General features: G+C 36.3%; 1 protein-coding gene across 1 annotated transcript in view; it reads left to right on the top strand.

The window, feature by feature from the left end:
* The first annotated feature begins 5,886 nt into the window (after window positions 1-5,886).
* The window catches only part of LOC104538325 (vacuolar protein sorting-associated protein 13B-like), a 54,334-nt gene continuing 34,289 nt past the window's right edge, over window positions 5,887-25,931 (top strand). The window contains exons 1-3 of the mRNA XM_010181483.1: window positions 5,887-5,896; window positions 7,311-7,420; window positions 17,369-17,516. Of these exons, the coding sequence (XP_010179785.1) occupies window positions 5,887-5,896; window positions 7,311-7,420; window positions 17,369-17,516 (268 nt within the window). The remainder of the gene's footprint in view (window positions 5,897-7,310; window positions 7,421-17,368; window positions 17,517-25,931) is intronic.

Genomic DNA, 25,931 nt, shown 5'->3' with positions numbered 1-25,931 from the left:
AGGGAATTCAGGTAGACTACATAACTAAATCTGCTTTGTTTTTATGCTTGTTGTTTCTTCAGGAGAATACTAGGTTTGAGCCATAGAATTTCTTAATTTATAATTAAATTTGTTCACATTTTTTGATGCGGAATAGAATGTGATCCAAAAGTACCATGAGGCTCCTGATATCAAATAAAGTTGTGATTTGCTGGCCTACTCCTCTCATTTCTAATCTCAGTCCATTAAATACAGGAATTAGCAAAATTCTTGTTTAACAAAAAATAACCATATAAATATTTTCTTTCTAGTTTGCTTGAGAAGATGTCTGTTTCAGAAGTTCATCAGAAATCCGTTTCACTGATTTACTGCGTTTTACAAGTGAGACTAAATGTCCTCGTAATCAGAAAAATAGCCATCACTGCCTTTAAAATAGGATCAAGGAAGTCTCAACCAAGTAGAGCAAGCAATTAGGATAATTGCCTCATAGTTTCTTCAGAGCACCAAACAACTTTTAACTTTAATGGAATGTACAGTCTCCTCTTGATCCATAAGAGTGAGTAACTGCAAGTTGTACTGCTTCCATATGGAAAATGAAAAGGACCAGCCTTGACTTTACAACATATATTTGAGTTCTTTTGTACCAGAGCTAAAGCTAGAATTCTCAGAACCTTGTTAGCATTTTGAAAATGTGGTCAGGTATGATCAAATTAATGTAGTTTATGGCATTAGTTATGTCCACGTAATCTTTGTCATACGTTTAACTGTGGTGATATCGGATGCAGAGGCAGAGCTGTTGGTAGCTTTAGTGCTAACTCTTTTTTATGTGAAAGTATCACAGTGCTGGCAGAGCAGATCTTATCCAGGAGGCTTCCTAATAAACACAGTCTAAGGACTTAGAGTCAGATCGATAATCAGTTTGGTAACATCAAACGTTAGGGAGCTTTCTAGTGGGACTTTGGGGGTAGAGGGAAAGACAGAGGGACCAGACTTTGGTAGATACCTCTGTAAACTGCAGTGGTTTGTTGTAAGCACTACTGGTTTTCTGAATGTGCACTTGCATGGCCCTGTCTCCAGTAACAGCCTCTGCTTAGAGTCAGTTTGGGACACCTTGCTTTTCTGAATGGAAACGTAACTCACTGGGCAACTTGAACGTTGTATTTCTCCCCCTTTTTTTTTTTTTTTTTTTAATAAAACAAACCACGTGTTCTAAACACTTAATGTTTTCTGAAATGTTCATATTGTTTTATTCACTCATTGACAATGTGGTTTTGAAGTTATTATAATATAGCCTTTCTATCTGTATAGTCCTTTCTGTCACTTGAATTTAGAGCTCTTCATTCTCCTTGTATTTACAGAATAGTAAGTGACATGGTTAAATATATAAGCAGGTCCTAAGAGTGACCATGAGGAAGTGATACTTGAATGAGACATTATTGCATTAAAACCCTAGAAGTTAAGGAAGTGGTGCTATACAGCTCAGCATAGGAATATTGCTGTTATGTTTTTGTAGAGATGATTCAGTACTCATTCAAAGAAAGCTGACATTTCTGTGTACTACAGCTGTCTACACATTTCCTGTTTTTCTTGATTGTTATTACCTATTTCCCTGAACCCACATCATCGTATTCTTTAAAGGAAATTAAAGTTTTGCTCAAATGAATTTTTGAAAACAAAGCAGCCTTTCAAGGTACTTTTTTCCCCCAAAAAAACCATAAAACAAAAAAGTTAAATATGAATATTCTAGTATTTCTATGAAAGCTTGCATCTCAGCTTGTCATAATGTTTTTCCTCAGTAAGAAATACAGAATACTAAATGGACTCAGTTCCATTCTTAGCATCAAAATGCAGAGATTATATAACTGAGGGTTGCTCTCCACACCTTTATTAGGGTTGTTCTCCACACCTTTATTTGCTATACCTTGCTTCAGATTGATTTGCAGAAATATGGTTCCTTGTAAATGGTGCCTGATATACAGCCCTTTGTGCTAACCAATGCCTCGTTTTATCTTTGACTATAATTCTGTCTTATAAATCCATAATTCAGCATTTGTGATATTTGGGTATGTATCAGAATGCAGACTTCCATTTCTTTTCTTCAACCCAAATGGTGGCTTATCAGAACATTCAGTTGAAATTAGGCCAGTGTGATTTAGAGTTACAATTAACACAAATCACAGCCCTACACTTATTTTGCCACTGGTTACAGTAGGTACTGAGCTGTGGTGCATAACTTCAACATCTGAATTCTATCTCTGGGTCCTGCTCTCCTGCTGTGTGATTTAATAACTTCACCTCTTTGCCTCATTTTCTCCATTTTTGTAATAAAAATAATGATACTTACCTCTTGTTTCAGTACTTAATGCTTTTCTGCTGTAAACCTCAATAGGAGAGTTACAATGTCATGATAGCACTAGAAGTACTGAATGTTTCCAAAGATCAAAAGCTTTTTTTTTTTTAAAGGAATAGTGTTAAAGTATTGTGGTGTGTGTATGCTTGAGCAAGGAGTTACTCTTGTATGAAGGAACTGTTTGATATTAGAGACCGAAGTGCTTTAGTTCGTGGGAAAACGTTACCCCACTACTTCTGTTTTAATGAAATAGTCTAATATTGATCTAAGCAACTAAACTAATTGATCTTAGAGTTACTTTAAGCACTTGGTGAACATAAAACTCTATGCAAGTACAGTAGACTTGGAGATTTTTCTCTGAGATAAAATTAGGATAATGTTTACATAAAAGGCTATCTGTAGTCATTCAAGTCAACCTTGAATAGAGAGACATGCAGACATATCCTTCAGTAGTTAGACAAAATTTATTAACTTATTGTAGCTGGTATAATGTAAAAATAATTTTTCACAATCATATAAACTTTGATGTAGCTTGAAATATGTTTCTCTTGTCTGGCTCTCCAGTTTGGGATGAAATGCAGGACTCTGTGTCTTAGATAAGCTGGTTATTTTGCAAGACAATTATATTGGCTTGCTGTTGATATTCCAAAGTGGACGAAAAGATTGTGTGTTTAATTTTTATGCTGTGTAACTGCAGTTTCTAACTCCTACTTCAGCTTTCATTCTTAAGCTTGGGACATGACTGCAAATGGCTGTGGTGTCATGGGATAGCTAATTGGGAAAGCCTGTTTGGAATGTGGGTAAGCGAGCCGTTTTGGCAGTAAGCAGAGTAGTAAAGAGCACTCTTTTTCCTTAGTTGACTCCCATGCTAAAATTAAACAGAGTTAGATATTTCCACATTTAAGGATTTATAATGCATCTGTTCCAAGTCAAATAGCAGAAAGAACTAATTACCTATATGCTCTTATAAAAATGAACTCTTCATTTTGCTGTGATATGCAGATCTGCATTTTTATGATAGGCCTTAGTGGAAATACCTTTCAGAACAGTGAGGTAATAAGTAAAAAGTTTATTTCCTCTTTCTGTTATCCTTTAAAATAATTGGATACTAAATTAATGATGCTAACACAACCTGTATCAGCACCTGCTTATCATTCATATGTCCTGAGACACCTAGGAGTCATAAGCTCAATGCTTTAGTTACTTAGTTACTAAAACTTAACAAAACTTGTCAGAATTAGTTTTTATTATGGATCATTCACTTTGTTCGTATTTGTGATCCTTCCCCAATAGAAAATGTACATTAACTATAACGTTTTTTCCTGTAGTAGTTTTTCAGTTCATTTTGTAGGGGAACATCTAAAATGCTTTACTGAAGGCTTTTACTGGAAATAGCAATGCTGATGTGTTTGGATACTGCATACACACAGAGCAGAATTTAGAAAGAATTCTGCCAGGGTGATCCTTTATGGTTGCAGAGGTAAAATACATTTTCCTGCACACAAATAACAAGTCTCAATGTCCAGTACGTCGTAGTATGTTATTGTTGTTTTGTTAACTGTTGAGTTTCAGTAAGTAAATTTATGACTGAACTATTATTGTCTACTCTTCCCAGTAAATTTTTTCACCTCAATGTTGGGAGGGACTCAGTACTGTGGTTTACTCTTTCACAAGGTTCTTACATCTCCAAAAAGACACCCATTTCAGCAAGGCGTTGCTACCTCCCTTCTCCTTTCCAAAGTGCTCGTTCACCTCTACATTCCCCTTTCACCATCGTGCTGCCTTCACCCTTTTCTTCCGCCTCTGATATTTGAAGCCTTTTCCCATTCTTTAATCATGACTGTGCATTCCTCAGCTCTACCACTGCTGCTCCTCTCTGTCCCCTTTCACCTCTCTTGCCTTTACCTCTGGCCTCTTCTCTGCATCTTCATCCCGCAAGTGTCCTCTTCCACCGCACCAGAAGTGCACTGTATTGCCTTTTAGTCCCACTTATTAAATGCTTGAATTTTGCTTTTGAAGCAGAGACCCTTCCGCTCCCTACACCCCCAGCAGCCTTTGGCCAGCATTCAGAGTGGGAGGAGGTGGCAGCAGAACTGACCCAAATGCAGGAGGCCCCAGGTTCTCCTCTTTGGCCCCCCTGTCCCTTGGGAAGATGAGCGCTGTTGCTGCAGCTGTCATCATCCAAGGAAGCTTGTCAGGAAACTTGTCCACAGGATGAGCGTGCCAAGCACAGCTGTGCTCTGCTGCCTCCTCTTTGTCCTTGGTTCGTTCCTTCGGGAGAGAGACGAAAGTTGGGAAGGAAAGAAATTATTTGCCCAAACTCCGCCTGGCAGGTGACACCATGACTGTGAGGAAATTCTCAAACGTTCAGAGATTACGTGGTGTTGGGTTCAACTCTTATTTTTCAAATAATTTACTAGATGGATGTAATAGATAACTCTGGCAAGAACTGGAGTCTGGAAAGGAAACCTAGTATGGTATGGGACTAAGGTCTATTTTCTCTGAAATGTACATTTAATTAAAAGAAGGGTAGGGAAGAAAAGAAAGTTCACCACAATCTTAATGAAAACCAGGAAACAAACATTGCCTTTTGACAGAGACAAAATAGCAATTAATTTTTTTCATGGACGTGTAAGGAGTCTACTGCCAACTTACAGCTTGGACCTCACATCAGTGAGGTCTTGAAAACTGGAGGAGAGATTCTTACTTCTTGGCATGAAAACACAAGTTTAAGGGGAGTGGGGGGAGGGGAGAAGAGGCGGCAAATCTTTTCTTTGACTACATAGTTATTTATTCTTGGAGAAAGCTGTTGCTCAGAAAACAACTTTATATAGGTGATTAAGCTGCTGCTTGACTGTAGTGGCTGAGTAGCAAATATGGCAGTAAATTTCAGTAATGCAAAGTCAGTGAAGTGCCTTGGTAGGAGGCCAAAGTTACCCGACAGTCAAATTGAAAGACAAATAGTGTAATTGCTTATCTGACTGCTTGTACTGGGGGCTGCTGTTGTTGTTTTTCTCCCAGACACAAGCTATCAATGACAGAAAACAACCGGAAAATAAACTTTTTTGCTCTCTGTTCTACCTTACTTGAGAGTTTTATGGGGTTGTGATAGTGTGACTTCCCTGAAGATAAAAGATAGTTTAAGTTCAAAGCATGACTTAATTGTATTGAATTTCTTAGTTTTAGCTTTTTTTTTTTTTTGCTTTTGTTGTTTGTTTGGTTTTTTCCAGTAAACAAGAAGCTGAACTGAGTAACTGGTATCATGGGCTACAGTAACACTATTTTTGTTCTTTTTCTGTTGTAAATGTGGGATTTTTTGTTGACTTTGCCTGTAGGCTGACTTTATTTCCCACTCTTTGGGAGGTCTCTGACTCCGTCTTGTCATATCACATATACATTAAACCTTTCATTAAGTATTGCTGGCGACAGGCGGTATCTCTTAAAGATGCAGGATTCTTATTTTGACATCCAAGTGTCTTCTAAAAGCAAATGGTTGTAGCATAAACTTTATCAATCCTCTGTTACCTTCTGTTTCTTTTTCTAGTGTCCTTCGGATCATGCCGCAAGGCATATTCACTGCTCTTCTTACACATTGCTCCTTTGCTTTCTGCTCAACATTGGCTTTGCCTTAAATTGCAGATTTATTTCTAAGGTTTATTACTGACATTTAAAACGATCAGATCACATAGACTGGCCTGTGTATAGGAGTTCCTCACAGTGTGTGTTCCAACTGCGAGGCTGTGCTAGACGAATGATTTATCTGTGTGTACTTCTTGACCGCCTTTTTCTCATTGTACTCGTCAGGCTTTGCTTGCATCGCCTCAGGTTGGTGGGTCTTCTGCCATTCGAAATTCAGCTGGGTTTAAAATTTTGCTATATACAATAAGCTCATAACTTTTTTTTTCCCGTTTAAATTTTTTGTGATATATTATGTGTTTTAAGGCGTATGTTTTTGCTAGTTTTTGGAAAGTACATTGAATTGTGTGACAAGCTTTCTGAATTTATTTGAATGTATTATTACATTCATATTGTTACATAGTTTTATTGTATAGTACAGAGTAAATATAGTATTGATTATATCTATCTATCTATCTGTAGGAAATATGTTTCTTTGAATTATAGAACTACTGTAATTCTCTAGAACTCAGTGCTAGGACCTTCCAGTAATGAGAATTTCTGTTCTGAATTCATTTATTTATTTGTTGTAAAATTGCAAAATGTATGTGAAAAGATAACTGCCTATTAAGAAATGAAGAATATAGTAGCCTGATCTTTTAATCCTAGGACTTCAGTAGTGAGAATTTTTAAAAAATAAGATATATTGTAAAACTTAAGTTAAAATCCTAAGAGCTCGCAGTGCTGTGACTGCCAATGTTAGCTAAGTTCAAAAATTTGCCTTATTTTACCTAACTAGTTCACTAAAGAATATTTGTGACCTCATTTACATGAAAAATATCCAGAGCAGCTTTGGGCAGAACACTAGCCTAAAGTAGACCTGTCTTTATTAAAAGTACCCACTGCACTAGACCAAGTTTTTCTCTGTTGAGGTTGCAGGAGTCGTGCAGTATATTCTTCTTTCTGTCAAGGGTCTCATTGGCTCCTGTTTTGCGTGATGTTATGTTTGGCTGAGAATCTGAGGGGAAGGTGTGGTGTGTATTCAGTTACACACACAACTTTGTGAAAACAAGCATTTTTCTTCGCAAAAGACTGTAATAAGCAAAATCAAAATGCAATTCTCTGCATGTTTGTGTGTGTGTATATCCATAACTCTGGCAATGCTGGCAAGTTTCTCACTTTCAAGAAGTTATTGAACTTTATTTTTTAGTTATTGCACTTGATTGAAATTTAAAATAAATATATATGTAAATCCACTCCAAACAGATGTCTGCATTGAAGATTATTTATGTGCAAAAAAGAAATACATATATGGGGATTCTTTAGCAGATAGCTTTCATTCTCTTTTCTTTTCTACGTTGTATAGGTGCAGTACTCTTGTCCAGTGTACAAGGATTAGCGATTAATATCGATCCAGTTCTGTATACTTGGCTTATCTACCAACCTCAGAGACGAGCTAGTAGACACATTCAGCAGGTACGTATTTTTGGAGAGGGAAAGGAGTGGGCAGAGCGGAAACTCTTCCATGTATGCAGGTAGTGCATTCTTGTTCTCTATATTTGTTTTCTGTAGTTTTTTTGTAGTTTGCTGCACATGCTGTTGATCTTATTTTGAATTATTTAAAATGTTAAGTTTTGAATATTAAAATTTTCATTTCACAACATGTGTATTTATAATGCTTAATGAAAAGAATAGAGAGAATATTTTTTGATGGTTATTTTGCAACCATTTTAACTACTGAAACCTCATAAGTCTCTTGAGTCTGAATACTAAATTGTGATTTAACCATTTGGGATGGCCTATCAAATAGTTGCATAACTTGTTATAAATAATAACTTTATTAAAACCCATTTTAATAGGAAATGAACCATACAGTTGATAATTCAACATAAGTGAATGCTGTAACAGATTCTGTATATAGTGTCAAAACATACGTTTGCATATTAAGTACCTGGAAAAGGTACAAGGAGTTGAGGCTGTGTGTCTGTGTGGCACTGTGTTTCATTTGACACATTCTTGACCCGAATTATCATGCCCCATGCTCCTGACCTGGAAAGAACACAGGTTTTGCCTGATTTTCAACTTATTTTTAACTGTCGTTTGGCAGACCGGTAGCATGTTCTGAAGTTTAAATTCATCATAATTGATCAAACTAGTGGTCTGTGTAGCCTGGTGTTACAAGTGGTCAATTATTACATGGCCAATATAAGAATCTTTTGATATTTGTCTCATAATTATAGAGCACCGTGCACATCAGGGAAATTTCATACTGGGCCCTTGTCATTACCTTATACAGCCTTCTAAATTTTTTGTGATCTATTTCTGATGAAAATTACTGTATCAAATTTCTAATGTTATCAGCATTTGGAGTTTTTTAGTAATTTGAAATTATTTTTAATGTGAATTTATATACCTATCAACATCATACTAACAAATTACAATGTTTGTAGTGAATAAACTTTATTTGAAAAGAAAACTATACCTGCATGAAACTATCCTTATCAAAGACTTTTTTTTTATCTAATACTGTAATTATCCTTGGATAAGGATTCTAGTTAATGTTATGGCTTTGTGTATTACTTACTGGAAAAGGTTTAGCTTGTTAACATAGACTAATTTGTATAGCAAAACAAAAATGCTCTGTACAACCTTCATAATTTTTGAAATTTAAGGGAACAGCGGTAAGACATGATGCTTTCAAGCAAGTGTTAGGGTCAAAATGTTATCGATTGAAAAAGTTGTTTTCTTCCTCTATTCTAACCATCAGTCTTATACAGTTGCAGCAGAAGAAAAGAAAATACATCACTTTAGAAGTTCAGAGATCTTAAATGTTGAGATAGTTTAAATTTTAAAGTCTACTTAATACAATTTTTTGCTCTGTCATTTTGAGTAAGTCAAAGTTGTGAGTTTTATCTGAAAACACACTGAGAAAATCTTTCAGTGTGTTTGGTTCTGTACACACTTTCTATCAAGTAATAACATTGTGAATTCAGTAAGTTAAATCAAATTATTAATTTGTTTGGAACCACAACTCTAGCCATGTCAGCTTCTGACTGCATGCAAAATAGGGCTGCGATTGTCTGGCTCCCAACAGATGGGTATACCTTTACATACCGCAACTTGAGGTTTGTTTGTCTTTTAACTGTTACACTGAGATTCTTAGGTTTATAATGCCAATTGGTATTATGTTTATTTTATGTCTTTACTGAAATACTCACTATGTGCATTGTAACCGTGTTGATGTGGTTTTGTCTGAAAGCATAAAAAGTTAGAAATATCAGAACATACTTAACTTTTTGAGCTGAAGTGGGATAGAACAGAAGCAGCATAAAAGTAAGTGAATGTTTACAAAACACACACATTTTCAATGATTTTTCCATAAAGCCATACTGTGTCTTTAAGATTAATGTAATGAAGAAATGTAATTATCTTTGGCCTCATGGAGATGTTTTTCAGCTGGAACAGAACAACAACCGACTGCCATGTTGGGAAGTGGGGGTACACGCAGCCCAGTGTAAGGGCTGCGCCTTTGCGTGAATTACTGCTATGCTACTGCTAAGCCTACCTCTGTTTGCACCTTGCTTATCCAGCAGCTACTAAGTATAGAACTGGTGTGATAGCTCAGGGTATGATGTTACTCGGTTTGTACAGATGTTACTGTACACTTTCTCCCCTCTTTTACCCAGTGTCGCTATGTTGTACAACTATGTTATAAACTCTTTAAATGTGTTTATGTAGTATCTAGTACACTGTGTCACCTGTCTTGATGTTTTCTTAGATGATGTCTGAAAAATGTGATTAGTGATAAATGAGGATTTAAAAACTCTGACTAAAGGTAAACACCAAAAGGAGACAGAAGCTATTTAAATGAAAAGTTAAGTTTGGCACAATAATCAGTGAATATAAACAGATTCTTCATATACTTAGGCTAGAACTAAAATATTTTAAAATCTTGAGTTACAGTGAAGTTTTTTGCTCGTTCTGTTGTCATTAGTAGGAAATTCTTTAACTTGTTCCCATATGGAATTATATGTCTTTAGGAACAATGAGAACTGATTGCAGGAGAAGGGAATTGTGCTTAGTATTTATCTAAAGAAAGTGTTACAACTTGGAGGAGTTGTACTTTAGGTGAATTTCCACATAATTTATGTTTCTGTACCAGGTACAAGTTACATAATTCTTCCTCATGTTTATTTTAAACTAACTTGGAAAAAAAGAAAAAAAAGGAAAAATTGGGAATAGTGCTAGTCTTAAAGGCTTCTGCATAGTTTAAGTACAATGGAATATTTGGTGCCAGATGCTCTCAGTGTCTGGCATTATAGCATATTACCTTTTTGTTACAAAGTGACAGTGCATGCGAAAATGTGGCCGCTGTAATGAATGATGATCTGTGGTGTTGCTGTTGTGGCTTTATGGTCAGTGCTCTAGGGTAAATGGATTTAATATAAACTTGTTTTTTCTCTATCCGTACAGAATTTCAATGTACATCTATAGGTTTTTCATTGTCCCTTTTGACGCACAGAAGCAACATTGCTGTCTAAAAATCCATGAGGCACTGTCACAGTGCTTGAACAAATCTGCATATTGCTCTTGAATTTCTCTCATGGCTACTAGAAATATGTGGTGCGCTTCCTAGGTTTCTTTGCTGAAGTGAAAACTTAGTGTAAAATACAGAAGAGGCTTATCTATAGTCTTGTCCATTGTTACCTCTTACCTAATCAGTGATACTGGACTTAGGTCAGTATAATGCCATTCTGAGGGGCATAACTGGATTTTAATCATGAGTAGTAATGTCTATATATACAAAACAAACAAGCACAGAGCTTTTGTTGCATGCTTTTGATGTCCTTATTTTAATATGTTTGTTGCAAGTTTATAATTTGTAAATTTTCCCAGTAATAGAGGAAACTACTGAAACAGTTTATAGTAAGAAGTTCTGCTGTCTTTGTATACTATATGGTATAAAGTGCATCATGTTTTTTTAAAATGTGATATGGGGAAGCCAGTGTTGCCTATGTTTACATTAGTCAAGAGCAGAATTAACATCTCTTTGAACTGAACTTGAAGCAAACTCTTTAGTTTTCTTATGTGCAAAGTCTGCAAAATCCTGTTAGTTATTTTAGTAAATTGTACAAAATCTTGCTCTGTAAAGTGCCTGTTCCAGTGTTTGGTCACCCTCACAGTAAAAACATGTTTCTTTACATTCAGAGGGAACTTCCTGTGTTTCAGTCTGCACTTCTGATCCTGGCACTGGGCACCATGGTGAAGAGCCTGGCTCTATCTTCTTTGCACCCTCTCTTTAGGTGTTTTTATACATAGATTAGGTCTTTCGTGAGCCTTCTCTTCTCCAGGCTGAACAATCCCATGTCTCTCAGCCTTTCCTCATATGGAAGATGCTCCAGTTCCTTACACATCTTCGTGGCCCTTTGCTGGACTCTCTCCAGTATGTCCATGTCTCGCTTGTACTGGAGAGTCCAGGACTAGCCTCAGCACTGAGTAGAGTGGAAGGATCACCGCCCTTGACTTGTTGACAATATTTTTACCAAGTGCAACCCAGGACACCATGCACCTTCTTTGCAGCAGGGGCACTTTGCCGGCTTTTGTTCAACCTGGTGTCCACCAGGACCTTTTCTGCCAATCTTCTTTCCCACTAGACAGTCCCCAGCATATACTGATGCATGAGGTTGTTCCTCCCCAGGGGCAGGACTTTGCACTTCTCATTGTTGAACTTCATGAGGTTCCTGTCTACTCATCCAGCCCATACTTCATGAGCTTCTCCATGAAGATCTTGTGGGAGACAGTGTCAAGGCCTTACTGAAGTAAATGTAGACAATATCCACTGCTCTCCCTTCATCTTCCAAGCCAGTCATTTAATCATAAAATGTTACCAAATTGGTCAAGCAGGTCTTCCACTTGGTGAAACTATGCTGATTACTCCCAGTCACTTTCTTGTCCTTTATATGCCTGGAAGTGGTTTCAACACCTTGCCAAGGATTGAGGTGAGGCTGATAAGTAAATCCATGGGTCTTCCTTCCTACCCTTCCTGAAGATAGCAGTAACATTTGCGTTCCTTTGGTCATCAGGCGTCTCTCCCAGTCACTATGATTGTTCAAAGGACATTGAAAGTGACTTTGTGATGACATCTGCCAGTTCTCTAAGCACTTGTGAGTGCATCCTGTCAGGGCCCATGGACTTATGTACGTCTAGTTTGCTTAACTTTTCCCTGGCCTAATCTTCCACTTGAGGCGCTACATCTTCCTTGTTCTATCCTTTACCCCTGGTCTCTGGGAGCTGGGTCTTACTTCAAGGCTAGTCTTGCTTGTAAAGACTGAGGTGAAGAAGACTTTCAGATCCTCAACCTTTTCTAGTGGGAGAAGAAGCTCATGAGTTTCCTGACTTGTGAAATCAATGTGTATTCCTATACACAGCTTTTTTTTAGCTCTTTTGCCCTCCTGCTTTTTTTTTCTAAACCCAGATGAACACAACAAGTTAGTCAAGATTATGTAATATTTATACACATTTTAAAAAAATGTTTCTGTTGATTTCATATCTAACAGCTCTGAATAACATACAAACAGAAAAAGAAAAGAAAACACAGTTGTTTAGTGTCAGAAAAAGAGAATAGATAGAGAATAGAAAGATTGGTAGCAGAGACAGGAAGAGGTAAGGAAAAGATACTTGCTATCATGAAAGTATTTTCACCTCATCATCAGCTGATGATCTTTCCAGATAATAATTGCAGAAAGTATTACATGCTTCATTGTCTAGAAGAGGGCACTATTGGTAGATCACTTTTTGTGTTTGGAGCACCATACTATGTGTACAGTACATGAACACTAGAAACCTTTACCAGTTCATGGTATAAAACTCAAAAAACCCAGAACACCCAAGACACAATATGTATTAAAATAGCAGCAATTGTTGGACTTTATTTTCTTAAGTTATAATCATAGAATCATAGAATGTATTGGGTTGGAAGGGACCTTTGAAGATAATCTGGTCCGACCCCCCTGCAGTAAGCAGGGACAAAGGACAAATCCAGACAGATGACATCCATAGCTCTTCCCTTGTGTACTGATGCAGTTACCCCATTGTAGAAAGCCACTAGGTTGCTCAGGCAGGATCTGCCCCTAGTAAAGCCATGCTGGCTGTCTTGAATCACCTCCCTGTCCTCCATGTGTCTTAGACAGCTTCCAGGAGGATCTGTTCCATGATCTTCCCAGGCACAGAGGTGAGGCTGACAGGTTGGTAGTTCCCAGGGTCCTCCTTTCTACCTTTTTTAAAAATGGGTGTGGTGTTTACCTTCTTCCAATCACTAGGAACTGCACCTGAATGGAGGATGTAGGAATGAAGTTACTGCTTACTTAAGGAACTAAAGCTACATGGGACTTGAACCTTATATCTTCTGCTTTCAGAGGCCCCTTGAAACTGCTGATAGAATGCTTTCGTCCAGTTGTGAAAATGTGGGGGTTCTTGGCTGACATCAGTTCATCAGATAAGTTTGGAAAGATTGCAGCTACTCAGTGATTGGTCTTTTATCCCAGCAGAGCACTTTTCTGAGCATACCTGACATTCCTGCCTGAAGCAGTCACAGAATTTCATTTGAACTGGCAAGTTAGCTGTCAGGAAAGAAGGTGCTTTTGTGAACCCCAAGGGTTAGGCATGCCCAATCCTTTTAGTTAAAAATAATTTAATTAATTTATTTTATTTTATTAATTAATTAATTTTAATTGGGAGCTAGATCTAATGCCTAGTTTTGTTTGGGCTCTCTGAAGCAATTTAGGTGTGTTCTTATATTATTAATCTCAGGAATAAAAACAATGAAACGTAACTCTGTAGTCAAGCTGCGATTATGATTTCATGATATTAGAACTTGATGCAAGAACTTGTGAGCCAGGTAGATCCTGCTTGCTGTTGGAGCTCATTCTGGCACAGCTAGGACAGTCTTGCAGCATAGGTAAATATTCTGCTTTGAGGCAAGTAGTGATTGCATAACAGAGATCTTAGATATTCACAAAACATCATGTCTTGAGTAGAACTGCCATCTGTCCCCACTCCAGAGACTTCATTAATTTTGATTCCTGCTTGCTGGTTGCAAGCTGCTGCACATGCGTGCATCAGTCTATGCATGCAACATCCACCATGTGAGATAGCTGGGTTTGGTATAATTTCAAAGATGGCAAACCATGTCTGGGCTGAGGCTTCTGAATTCAACATTTCACAAGCCAGTGATTCATTTTTTTTCCTTTAGTAATAATATTTAGACTCCCATCTTAGAATATTCATTTACCTTTGGTTTGTTACCAGAAAGGTGACTGTATAGGCATCCCTCAAGTGAAAGTTACTCGTCTGCTCAGTTGGTTGGCATTTCTCATGTTCCCAGATCTTTCAGCCTCACACTTGTGGGAAGTTATAATTCAGAAATAAAATATTTAATTACCAAAAATAGCAAATAAAATAAAATATTAATTTATTCTACCTGGAGCAAATTTCCACTAGTCCTCTTCACAGGATATTTTAGCTTCAGCTATTTGACATAACTTCACATAAATCAGGAAATACTTGTGGCTTGGTATTTTTGGCAAGTTGGTTTTTAGCTATTATTGTTCAGTGCCTTTCTCTGATTTTAAATCTTTGTCATTTCCAAAGCCATGTTGACTGCGCAGTGTAAAGTAAAATTAAAAAAAAAAATCTGTATCTGTTGATCCATTTACATGCATAAATAGCATATATGTTTGTGTACACATACTTAACATGGTGTGTAATGTATTAGATTATTTGTGTCAGTAAAATTTAAATTTGGAAACGACCAGCTCCCCTGTAGCTTTCTAGCCACCTCTTAAAAAGTTACTTGTAATAATTATGCTGGAAAAGTAGTAAATTTTCTAATTTTGAGTACCATGAATTGTTATTAATCTAGTATTCAGTGTATAATAGCCACAAAACATTATTGCATTGCTAAAACTGTGGTCAGAATTCTAGAACAGAATCTGATTTTGACTCTGTGTCAACGAAACAGCCTAATATGCATGTTGCCATAGTTCCATAACTTTACTAAATGTTCTTTATTTATCTTCTTTGTAACACTACCGATTAGTAACCATAAAGCTTACATCCCAAGTAGGTGTCTTAAACTTTACTACACATTATTTTATTGCTAGCTTTTTGGATTCCTGTGATGAAATGTGTATGATAACACTTGCCTGCAGTGTCTCCTTTCCCATCAGATTCATCTTCTCATACAGCTGTGGGGCTCTTGTCGTCTGCTATTTCCCAAGCCACAACTTCCTCATCAGTTTGTGGCTAAAACCCAAATCTTGATGATCCTTTTCCATCTAGTTCAATGTTGATCTTTCATCTTCTGCATTCTTTTAACCAGAAATCTCTTGCCAAAAACCTGACAAGATTGTACTGGGCGTCATCAACAGCAACATCAGGGTTGATTTCAGTGAGCAAAGATGAAACAGCTGTTTCATTGTCCAGATCAGCACTCAAGCACTCAATATTTGGTCATAATTTTTTCCAGCTTTGTCTGGCTGTGAGAGCCTTGATGTTTTTTCGCTATATGACTAGTGGTGTACTGTTATATGTTGCTGATCCATTTCTGCTGTGGTTCAGAAATAGATACAGCTTCTTCAGACAGTATTTCCATCCTGTTGTCTTTTGTGGTCCTTTGTATTTTCTGTGTTCTTCAGAAGCTCTTGCTTCACTTTGGCAAGTCAATATTATTGCAATGGTACGTCTAGAATTGCCAAATCTCATGGCTCAGCAGTTGCCATCATGGGAAGGCTGCCAATGGCTTTGCCTTATGAAAGGTTGTATCAGATAAGCTGCGAAATTTTGAAAATAAGTGATGTAGTGTGTCTGACGAAAGTTTACAACATTTCAGACTCCCTCTCTGTATGCATGTGGGAAGTATTTCTGTGGTGTAAAACTTGTCATTTCAAAGCTGGTGGGTCTTTCTGTTGTTGTTATGGCTAGAGGACACCAAAGTGGCATGTTACTGTATTCCAGAATGGCTTTTTAGTGCTTTTGGAGACAAAGCTGATGACTGTATGCTCAGAGGGAGGAGGAGAGTTGAGAGTTCTGTTTGTCATTTACAATAGTATTTTCCTATTAACTTTGCATACCACTGTATGTATAAGTTGATTGTTTTCACTGGAGCAGGATTGATTAGTTGATTGTCTGTCATATTTTAATTTACTTTTATAGTGGAAAATGGTGAAGGCATTCTCCTTCAATTAAATTATTTTTCTGTTTGTTTTGGGGTTTTGGATGTGTGCACGTGTTGCACACTGTGTGATTGTGATCTGTTTTCTATTGGAGAAAATTTACAAGCACATTGCCCTCCTCACACAAATTTGTTTCCCACAGAGATTCCTAAAGCAACGTGTGAGGTTTCTCATTATCCAGCTATATGGATTACATTTTCGTTTCACTACCAACGAAATTAAATTACACAAAAATTGATTAAGATGCATGTAATCCTAATGTCTGATCCTTAGAAAAATCTTTTGTCATTTTTAAATGATAACCCTCTGCAAAATCAACGGTAAAATTATTCTGCTTTTGTCAACTGGGATACATCTACAATTCATGTGACAGCTAATGCTACAGCAAAATGTAAACAGCCAATTCCACAGCAAAATTCAGGATCCAATTTTTTTAATGATTTTGTCTTTTCTACCTCACATCAGTAAAAAAAAAAGTAACAACAAAGACAAGAGAAGGTATTAATTTGTGGACCTCCAGTTCCAGAACCCATGTGTATTAATACATATCACTCTTTTCTAATCTTTAAAAAAAAGATGCAGTCCTTCAAACTAGATTTTAATGCCTTCAGTTTTGTTTAACCGAGTTGTGTTTTGAGCAGTTTGTGATGTATTGATATGCTTGAAAGACAAAAAGCAATTCCAAATCAGTAGTGGTCAGAATTACATTTATATTGAAAATGTGAGGAACAAATATAATAATGTTTAAAAAACAATCCCTTTTTTCTCTCAAAGTTTGTTGAAGGTTGATAAATTTCTTTGCGAATCGTTGGAATCTTAATATCTGGCTAGAATTATCCAGTTTCTATTAAACATTTAGATAATTATTTTGTTTTGGTGATCATCCAGGTTTATTCATGTGCATTTTGATTGGTTAACGAGTGTGGTATTTTAAGTTAATGAGTTCTGTGTCACTTTCTTTGTTGCTGTAGAGCTTTTCTTCAGAAAAACAGTACTAAAAGAATTACAAGTGCATGTCTGAATGTAATGTTTCTTAATTTGCTTTCAAAGTATAGGTGCTCCCATCAGCGTTTCAGGTTGTCTTCTATAAATTTCAAAACATGTAGTTTAAGCTATGCTTCTCATGACAATGTCATAATTCAATATTAATGTGTTTTGGTTTGAGTTGTTCATAAGACACTTCTTTTTCTAGCAATCTGTAGCAACTGTTCCGCTTGGTGTGTCAGTAACTCGAAAAAAAGAGGATGAAGCATCAGTTGGAAGTGCACCTTTGGCAAGGCAGCAGTCGAATCAAGCCTCTGAGTATGCCAGCAGTCCTGTCAAAACAAAAACAGTAACAGGTATGACCAATGACCTGAAACTCACCTTTCTGCCTGTGCCACCTTCCTCAATAACATGTGTCCACATGCTGTTTGAACAGCATCAGCTGTGCAAATGCTGTGGAGCAACTTTCAGGTTTAAGAAATATTCTCCCAGAAAGTTGCAACTTCTTTGATTAATAATCATAAGACTTCAATTTTTTAAACATTTTCATTTAGGTAGGATTTATACACTGTGATTAATCTCTTTTATTTCAGTCAGTGAAAGCCTGGCATGTATGGAAGTTGAGATTTTTGCAAAAACAGTTAAAATTCATTTTTTCAAACTGAGTTTTCAGACTGAGTTTTCAAACTCAGTCTCCCATAGAAAATGCATTCGTTGGCACTTCTGTTTCATGAGTTCAAGAAATTATTAAATTTAGTAATATTTTCTGGCCACTTAAGAGTTAAAATTTATTATCACTTATCAAGATTGTGGGATTTTCCTGACTATTTATTCATATAGTGCTGTCTACAAGTAGTAAACTAGGAGATTGTCCAAAAAAAGTGATTATCCAACTGAGAATTTTAGTAATCCTTCTGAAATACACTGAACAAATTCTCTTTTCCTTTGCATTGTTGTTTATTTCCAGATAATCATGAAGTACTTCAAGATGTTGTCTGTTGAAACTGAGATTACAATTTCATCCATTAGTGGTAGTGTTTAGTTGTTATGTCGAGATTAAAAAGGACTAAAACCAGAAAAGTTGTTTGGCGCATATTCTGTGGATTAATACATGTTATCATTGGTAGTAAAAGAATGGATTTATTTCAAAGACTTCTTTCTATTTCATTTATTAATATCCTTTATTTTTACCATTTATCCTTTTATTTTTACATTAATTCATGAATTCTGTTTATTTTTGCCTGTAATGAAATGGCTGAATGAAGTATATGCTTTTTAAACTATATTTATCTTTTGTTCTGCTATATCAATGTCATAAATTATATGATGTATCTCTTCTTGAAGTTAATTCTACCTGTGCCCATCAACAAAGCACAAAGATGTGATTCACTAGAGAAGCTTTTGTAATTTTGAATATTTGACATTCAAAACCAGCTATTTGCATGAACAGATGCTAGGTTAGTTTGTGTTAATTACCAATTTATAAAACTATACGTGTAGTTTGCAAAAGTGGCTTTGTACTTGAGTTTTGAAAATTAATGTCCCAGTCTGACATAGAGTTTGATACTAATAAATGAAAGGTGACAGTAGTAATTCTATTGAGGTAACATTGACTAAACATTTTTTTTTTTAATTAGAAGCGGTCTTTTAAAGAAGATATTACTAAAATTGGTTTTATTAATTCTCAACTGTAAAAAAAATGTTGAAAAAAGTTTCTGTTTTTTAAAGTGAAGCTACATACACATAGCAGAGGGTCTGCTTTGTTCATTTTTAAGATGTAGTGTGCCTGACACTGGTTTGAAGGCTAGTGTGTGTTTTAAAATGTCTACCTATTTGTTATACTCTGGAGACAAAATGCTAGGTATAATACACCTGAAGTATTTGAGATTTACTTGCAAAAATGGGGAATGAAAATGTAAAAATGGATGCTAAAGAGCAAAAGCCTTGTATACGAATGAAATTATTTGAAGGGATGCTATCTGTCTTCTTCAGCAGACCACACAGATTTCCCTTAAAGAAAGAAAGAAAGAAGAGCCATGTCACACTGCAGTGCCATGCAGGCTTGTTCTCTGTATTGCCTCCTGAAACTTCATGCAATGTTAGGAGCTCTTCCTGTAGAGCTCACCTTGTGCCCTTGAATTGCCTTGGCACTGGAAGATTCAGGGGATAGTAAAAACTAACATGTGTGTTGTGTCATTTCTTTACCGGTATATAACATGCTGGTATATGGTGGATGAGTGACTACTTCATTAAACTAAAAAGAGTGCCTGTGATTCTTCTCTTTTCTTGTTTTTCTAGGTCCCTTGCTCCCTCAGTTTTTTACTTTATTTCCTGTTTTTTTTAATTTTAACTGCTTTTTGTCTGAGTTATCTTTCATTTTGGCTCACTTTTTTAAACCAGAAATACCACACTGATTATAGGTCTAGGACCTGTAATGCTACCCATGCTACGAAAGTATTTTAGATAGAAGGAGCAACGATCCTTTTAAGCTTCATATTTCTTCATCATCAAGGCTCTAGCTACACATGCCTTAAGTTGTCAAAAAACTGAGATTCCAAATTGATAGCAAGCATATATGCATACTCTTATAGATTGAAGGAGATTGTATCTTGAAATCAGGCTATTCAGGTGGTGATTTTGAATTTATCCTTTTCAGTCTAGCATGATATCAGCAGTCACTCCTTGAGAACTGCTAGAAACCAACCCTATGTATTAAATGAAAGCAGTTTGTAATCACAGCTGTAAAATTATTTAAAACATTGATCTTGAGTTCAGTTTATTAGTTAAGGGTTGCTGAGACCTTGCCAAAAATGAAGCATGGGAAAAGAGCAAAAGTACTATTTATATGTTATCTGTCTGTGAATCCAAGGTTTCTGGTTTTAAGTCTCAAATTGTCGTTATTTATAAAACTCCTTAACCTAACAGGCTTCAAAAGCAAAGTAAGATTATAGAATATATAGTGCAAATTTTGTATGATGTGGCTGTGAACAAGCAAAGTGATAAAGAACATTAAAAAAGTAATAAGTATTTATCTCAATTCCTTAATCCACCCACTTCTCCTCCCATTTTCAGCAATTCAGCAGTTCCCTGTTAGTTCAATAAAAAGTGTTTTGCAGACCCGTAGCCAGGCATAGAAGTATAGTTCTTATGTCTGGATAGTGGTGAAATATTGCTGTATGTGTGTATAAATGTAAGACCTCCTAGTGAGGTCTTTTTGTAGCCATTACACTGAAATTTAATTTCACCAGGATCTACCATGACATCTGACATTTAGGAATGCTTGAAGCAGCCATAATATCCCAGACTCAAATTTGATACTGTCTTGTGAGGTGTAACCCAGTGGCTGGTATCTAATTTTTCAGTAACACTAGAAAGGTAGCCTCACATACGCGCTTTAGTATGAGGAACCCTTTTAGTGAGAGAAGCTACTTCAGAGAGGCTGAATAAGGTAATATTTTTTTTCACTCTTAGAATCCTCAAAGTTGACCTTTCTTGTAGCTGTAGGTAGGTAAATAAAATTTAAAGTTTCATCTAAGAAGTCATGAACCTTGCAGCTGGAGTAGGCCCCGTAGCCTCTTACAAAGACATGTGAAAATGAAATGCCCTATCCCATAGCTGAAAGCACACTTGTCACAGAAAACCTGCTGACCCCTGTTATGCAACAGCCAGGGATTTAGTCATGGTACAAGGGGTAACTGCATTTCAGCCATGTCCTGAGTGTACATCAGGGCCTATGACAGTGGGTTTTCATCGCTAGATCTAGAGTCTGAGACCAGAGGTCATTCCATTTTTTTGTCTGGTGGACAGATTTACAAGAGCATTTGCAAAAGAGAATTAAGCGATGGTGGGTTTGGGACAGCTTTTTTCCATGGACCAGGTTAATCAGGTCTGCAAGTCGCAGAGTGCACTGCTCATTTAATTCCACTACAATTTCAGTATTACCATGTGGTATCAGTTCCAAGTTGAAAGCTGAGAAGAGAATCCAGTGTTGGTTCATTCTGCAGGAAGTGCATGTCTGCTACGTAAGAGTATGTGCATATGGAGAGCAAGACATGAAATCATTGCAGTTTGGAAACATCTTTTGTTTTTGAAACGTTGGTAATTTGTTCTGTGGAACTGTTGTTCTTACAGAGAAATAATTAGAGTTTGAAAGTTTCATAAGTGCTAAGTTACACCTCGTCTACTATTCATTTTCATTTCAAGCAGATGGAGGATGGTATCATAACAAGAGAGGTCAAAACTTTGTCCTAGATGGTCTTTATAGTCTCTGTCCTGTATACATTTTCTGATTTCTAAGAAAAAAGACAGAGCTCCTGTTGCAAATTTCTGCTTCCTTTACCCTGCTTAGTTTTTTTCCCAGAGCTTGTAGAAACATAGTATCTTTTGAGATATTTATCCTGTCAAATTTGATTTATATTGCCCAGGCTATGCAAAAGGAATTAGAGGACAAGCAAATGAGTTGCAAGCATATGCATAGAGTATGGAATTGCATAAACCTCCTTGCCATAGGAAACCAGGCAAAGAAAGATCCACACCTTGCCTTTCAATCAATTCCTAACATTTGATAGTGTAGCTATAACACCACACTTATAAGTTGACAGTTAGATACTTACTATAGCTGGAACTTCTTGATTTTTATGGGAAGTGTTAGTAATTCAATTTTTGAGAGCTTTAATAAATTCTTAAAATTTCTTCAAAGTATACACGAGATATTTCTGAACCACCATTAAATACTTCTCCGTAGAAGTGGAGAAAAGAGGAAGCTTGAAATGTAGGGATGTCTCTATTTCATTTAGACCAACTGACTCTATGTTAGTGTTTTTATTTGAAGCTTCCTAATAAGTTAATAAACTTTCTATAGAGTACAGTGTGGCAGAATATGTCCTGTACTTAGCAAAACTGCTATTTTTTTTGTTCCTAAAGTACAGCTCAAAAGCTGAACTAGATTCCTGCTAAAATGAGCTGTTGGAGTGCAAAAAACAGGCAAATGTGAGAGAAGTCTGGCTGGTGAGAAATCAATGGATTATCTGAAGTATTTGAATTACTATTTCTGCCCAATGAACTGAATGATTATCGTTTATTCATGCCTGCTATGCAAGGTATGACTGATGATTTATTTGGGAAGATGAATGAAATTATATTAATGCTAAATAGGCAAAGTAAAATACAGGAGTTTAAGTCTGATGCACATTTACCTAGGATGCCTGAAAATACTAGGGTTATGATATTTTTATAAATTGGGTTTAGGTCTTGGAATAATTACTTAAAAGGAAGCTCTCTGGGCACAGATGATTTATAGTTACTTTTAAATGACTGGACAGTCACATACTTATATTGAAAATTAATTATTGTGAGTTTTCATAGCTAGTAAAATGTTTGACTTTTGTGTTATGACAGCATAATTTCTCCAGATCAGTGTGCGGATTTTGAAAACATTATTAACATAAAGCAAATGTAGTTGCTCAAACATGCTTTCCATATGGAGAAATTCAAAGCTGAGAGAGAAAGAATGGGTATTTATTTTTAGATTATATTTAAAAGATCTGAGGAACTTCCAATATATTTTGAAAAATGCAGAATTTCTCCTACATTTACCAGAAATATTCTTGCAGATCCAAAGGCTGAAATTCTTACTTCATTGAATAAAATTTATTTTGAATGGTAAGCAATATTAAGATAAATTTAACTTTGGATTTCAGATATGAACACCCGTATAACACATTTGTTTAATTATTGATATAGTAGCTCAATTTTGCCTGTGAAAGGCTGTTATTGATTTGGACAGAAATGTCAGTCCTCTTTTGTTTCTGGTACTTTTTGCCAGAAAAAATGCCGCAATCATTAAGAATTTGGTGGGAGAAAATGCTGCCCATAGCCATTCCCTAGCCAACCCCACTTTCACACAGAAAGATCCTTTTTGATTGCACAACAATGTTAATATCACATTTGTCTTTGATTACTGACATATATTTATCAAAGCCTAGTTATGAAACTATTTATGCAAAGACTATACAGTATGTGGGCAAATATCTTGTGTATTTTTGTAAGCTTAAAAGGACTTCCTGCTGTTATTTAAGTTAGTTACATACTGCTTTTATTCTCAAGCATTGTAATGAAGAGTGCAAACTTTTTTACATTCGTATCATCATAGTGAATTCTTAGGAAAAAAATAAATCTCAGTTACATGAGTAATTCAAATATCAGTCATCCAGGAATGGGGGTGTAGGTAGTAACTTCTCTTATGATACTACAGAAATAAAATGTGAGTATTTCTGAAATACTTCTGATGGGTACTGATGGTTCAGAAAATATTGGTAAATACAGCTTTGAGCTTCTCCTAGTGGTTTCAGAGAGCCTCCTGCTTAGATTAACTTTTTATTTTTGAATGGGATTGTGGGAAAAATAGTACATTAAGATAGGAAATATTTTAAACAAGATATTTCTCTATTGCATATTCTGTATAGTGTTTTAATATTAAATCATGGAACAAAATTATTATATGGAATTGCATTCTGTTGAGAGCAGAATTTGTTTCTTTGGCCTTCATACATACATACACAAAAATGTGAATCATTTGTAATGCCTCCAAACTATTATATGATTTTATTATTCTATGATATATCTCTATATATTGAGATGTGTGCTTAGTTCTGTTGTGTTGCAAATAAAGAAATGTGTAGACTTATGAGGAAAATTGAAATACAAACCTAAGGACAAGCAAGCTTTTATATAACATTTCAATGAATTTCCACTTTTGCACAATTTTATAAGTAGAAACCAAAACCTGCTGGCTAACAGAAAAGAGCAAATAAGTTTGAAGTATGTGGTGGGGTGGGTTTTTTTTGGTGGGAGGGGAGAATAGTTTTTGTTTTGTTTTTCATATGAAGAAACCAATTAATCTTCTGCAAAAAATAAAAAAATCTAGAGGCCGTTTAGATTTTTTTTCAGAGTTGTTTGAAGTTTGAATTTTCTCCTCCACTGCGTTTTAATCTCATTTCTAATCCCTTGGACCCCTTGATCAGTTTTAATGGCTTGCATTTGTTGCAAACACCTTGATATATATTTTTTTAAATTTCTGATAAAAAGCCTGAGACATCTGAGACATGAAAATGTGAATAGATATTATGAAATCTCAGTGAGTTCTTTGAGACTTTGGACACTAGTTCTCATTTTAACAGAGGGATAAACTCTCCAGAAAGAGCCATGTAATAACAGTACAATTACCTTTGATTTCTTTCTTCTTTTAAATGCTATTAGTGTTCATGTGTTTTTCTGTCATGGCCTCTTAGTAGCCATGATTAGTTTGCAGTAGAATTTTTCTCAGCTTAACTCAGTTCTGATGTGTGAGAAGCGAAGTGACAGATGATGTGATGTGGGAAGGGAAGCTTGCCCAGCTTGCTGAGGTCATATGACAGATGCATTTTGAGTACAGCCATAGGAGGGGATGGCGGAGGCGCTGTCCTACTGCAGTAGGGTCTGTCTGGGAACCTTCTCTATATAAGAAAGATAGTTCTCTCTAGAGTTTGTATATGTATGTCTTGCCTTAGGGGCATCTCCTACCAACAGCCTATGTTTATGATTAATTTGCAGGACTACCACTTGGAATTCCATCTATGCTCTAACCATAAATTATGAAATGAAGTATTAAAAGTGCTGCTTCTGGTAGCTCAATCCTTAGTGATCTGATCAGTCCATTTAAAAAAGTCTGTTCATTACAAGTGTGTGTTCTGAAATTGATGGTGAGTGTAGCAGCCTCTGAGTGGTTGGTAGCTGGTTGAAATAGTTGTATATTTTTACAAAAATACCAATTACACTATATGGGACTAGAAGATGAGAGCAGGAACATTTTATGTTCCTGTGCACTGGTTGTCTTAAAAGTGTGACTTGTACAACCTGAAGCACGCCCCCCTCCTTTTTTTCCCCCACCTTCTCATCAGTTTGTGTTTGATATGAATGATATCTTCTGTCTAGCTTTTGCTGACTAGCTCCTGGCTTCAACACAAGGCCAACTGCAGTGCCAGGAAACGTTTGTAGGTTTTCAGTTCAGTAATAGCTGAGTAGCATAATTATTTTAGGAGATTAACCTTCATACTGAAGCAGATGGAGTTGATCCAGTCTACATGTCAACTGTAGAAGACCAGCCAGACACACACGATAGCCACAGCAGACTACTACAGTCTCTTGACAGCTGGCTTCTACTGATGGACTTGCCTGATGGGGAGTTAAGACATGCTTCTGTCCTAACATCCCTTCAGACGTGACTCTGGGACTTAAAAGTACAGGAAAAAAATGGCTTCTTTTCAGGAGTTACTTTTGTGCTCATTTCTTCTTTCTTTCTGAAACACCTCTTATTACTTCTCTATTTTATCTGACTTCTGGTTGTATTGTTCCTAACCAGTTTTTTGGGTTTTGAGGCTCATTTCTTCGGTCTTTTTGTTGAATATGGGGTATTACAGTGAAGCTATTGTCTACTGTAGATATTCCTGGCATTCAAATCAGCTTTGCAGGTTTGAATTGCACATGTATGGAGAGAAACAAGTGGTGCTTTGGCCAGCGAATGTTATTTTTATTAGGAAGTTGATTTCCCTGATTGAGACACTGTTAGCAGAGTGTGTTTTCCAGCAAATAAAAGATGGGAGACTGAGGCAAAACCGAGCTTTAGATCCCGCTCATGAGGAATGCACTTGTTCAGTGACGTATGGTGTTGATACTCCCTGCTGATTGTGCTGTGGCATATAGTTTTACATGTATTTATCTGTTAATTCTGACCT

This window comes from Mesitornis unicolor, unplaced genomic scaffold, assembly GCF_000695765.1.
Source record: "Mesitornis unicolor isolate BGI_N332 unplaced genomic scaffold, ASM69576v1 scaffold23363, whole genome shotgun sequence".
Taxonomy (NCBI): domain Eukaryota; kingdom Metazoa; phylum Chordata; class Aves; order Mesitornithiformes; family Mesitornithidae; genus Mesitornis; species Mesitornis unicolor.
Note: the sequence above shows the minus strand (reverse complement) of the source record. Positions and strands in the feature narration are given on the sequence as shown.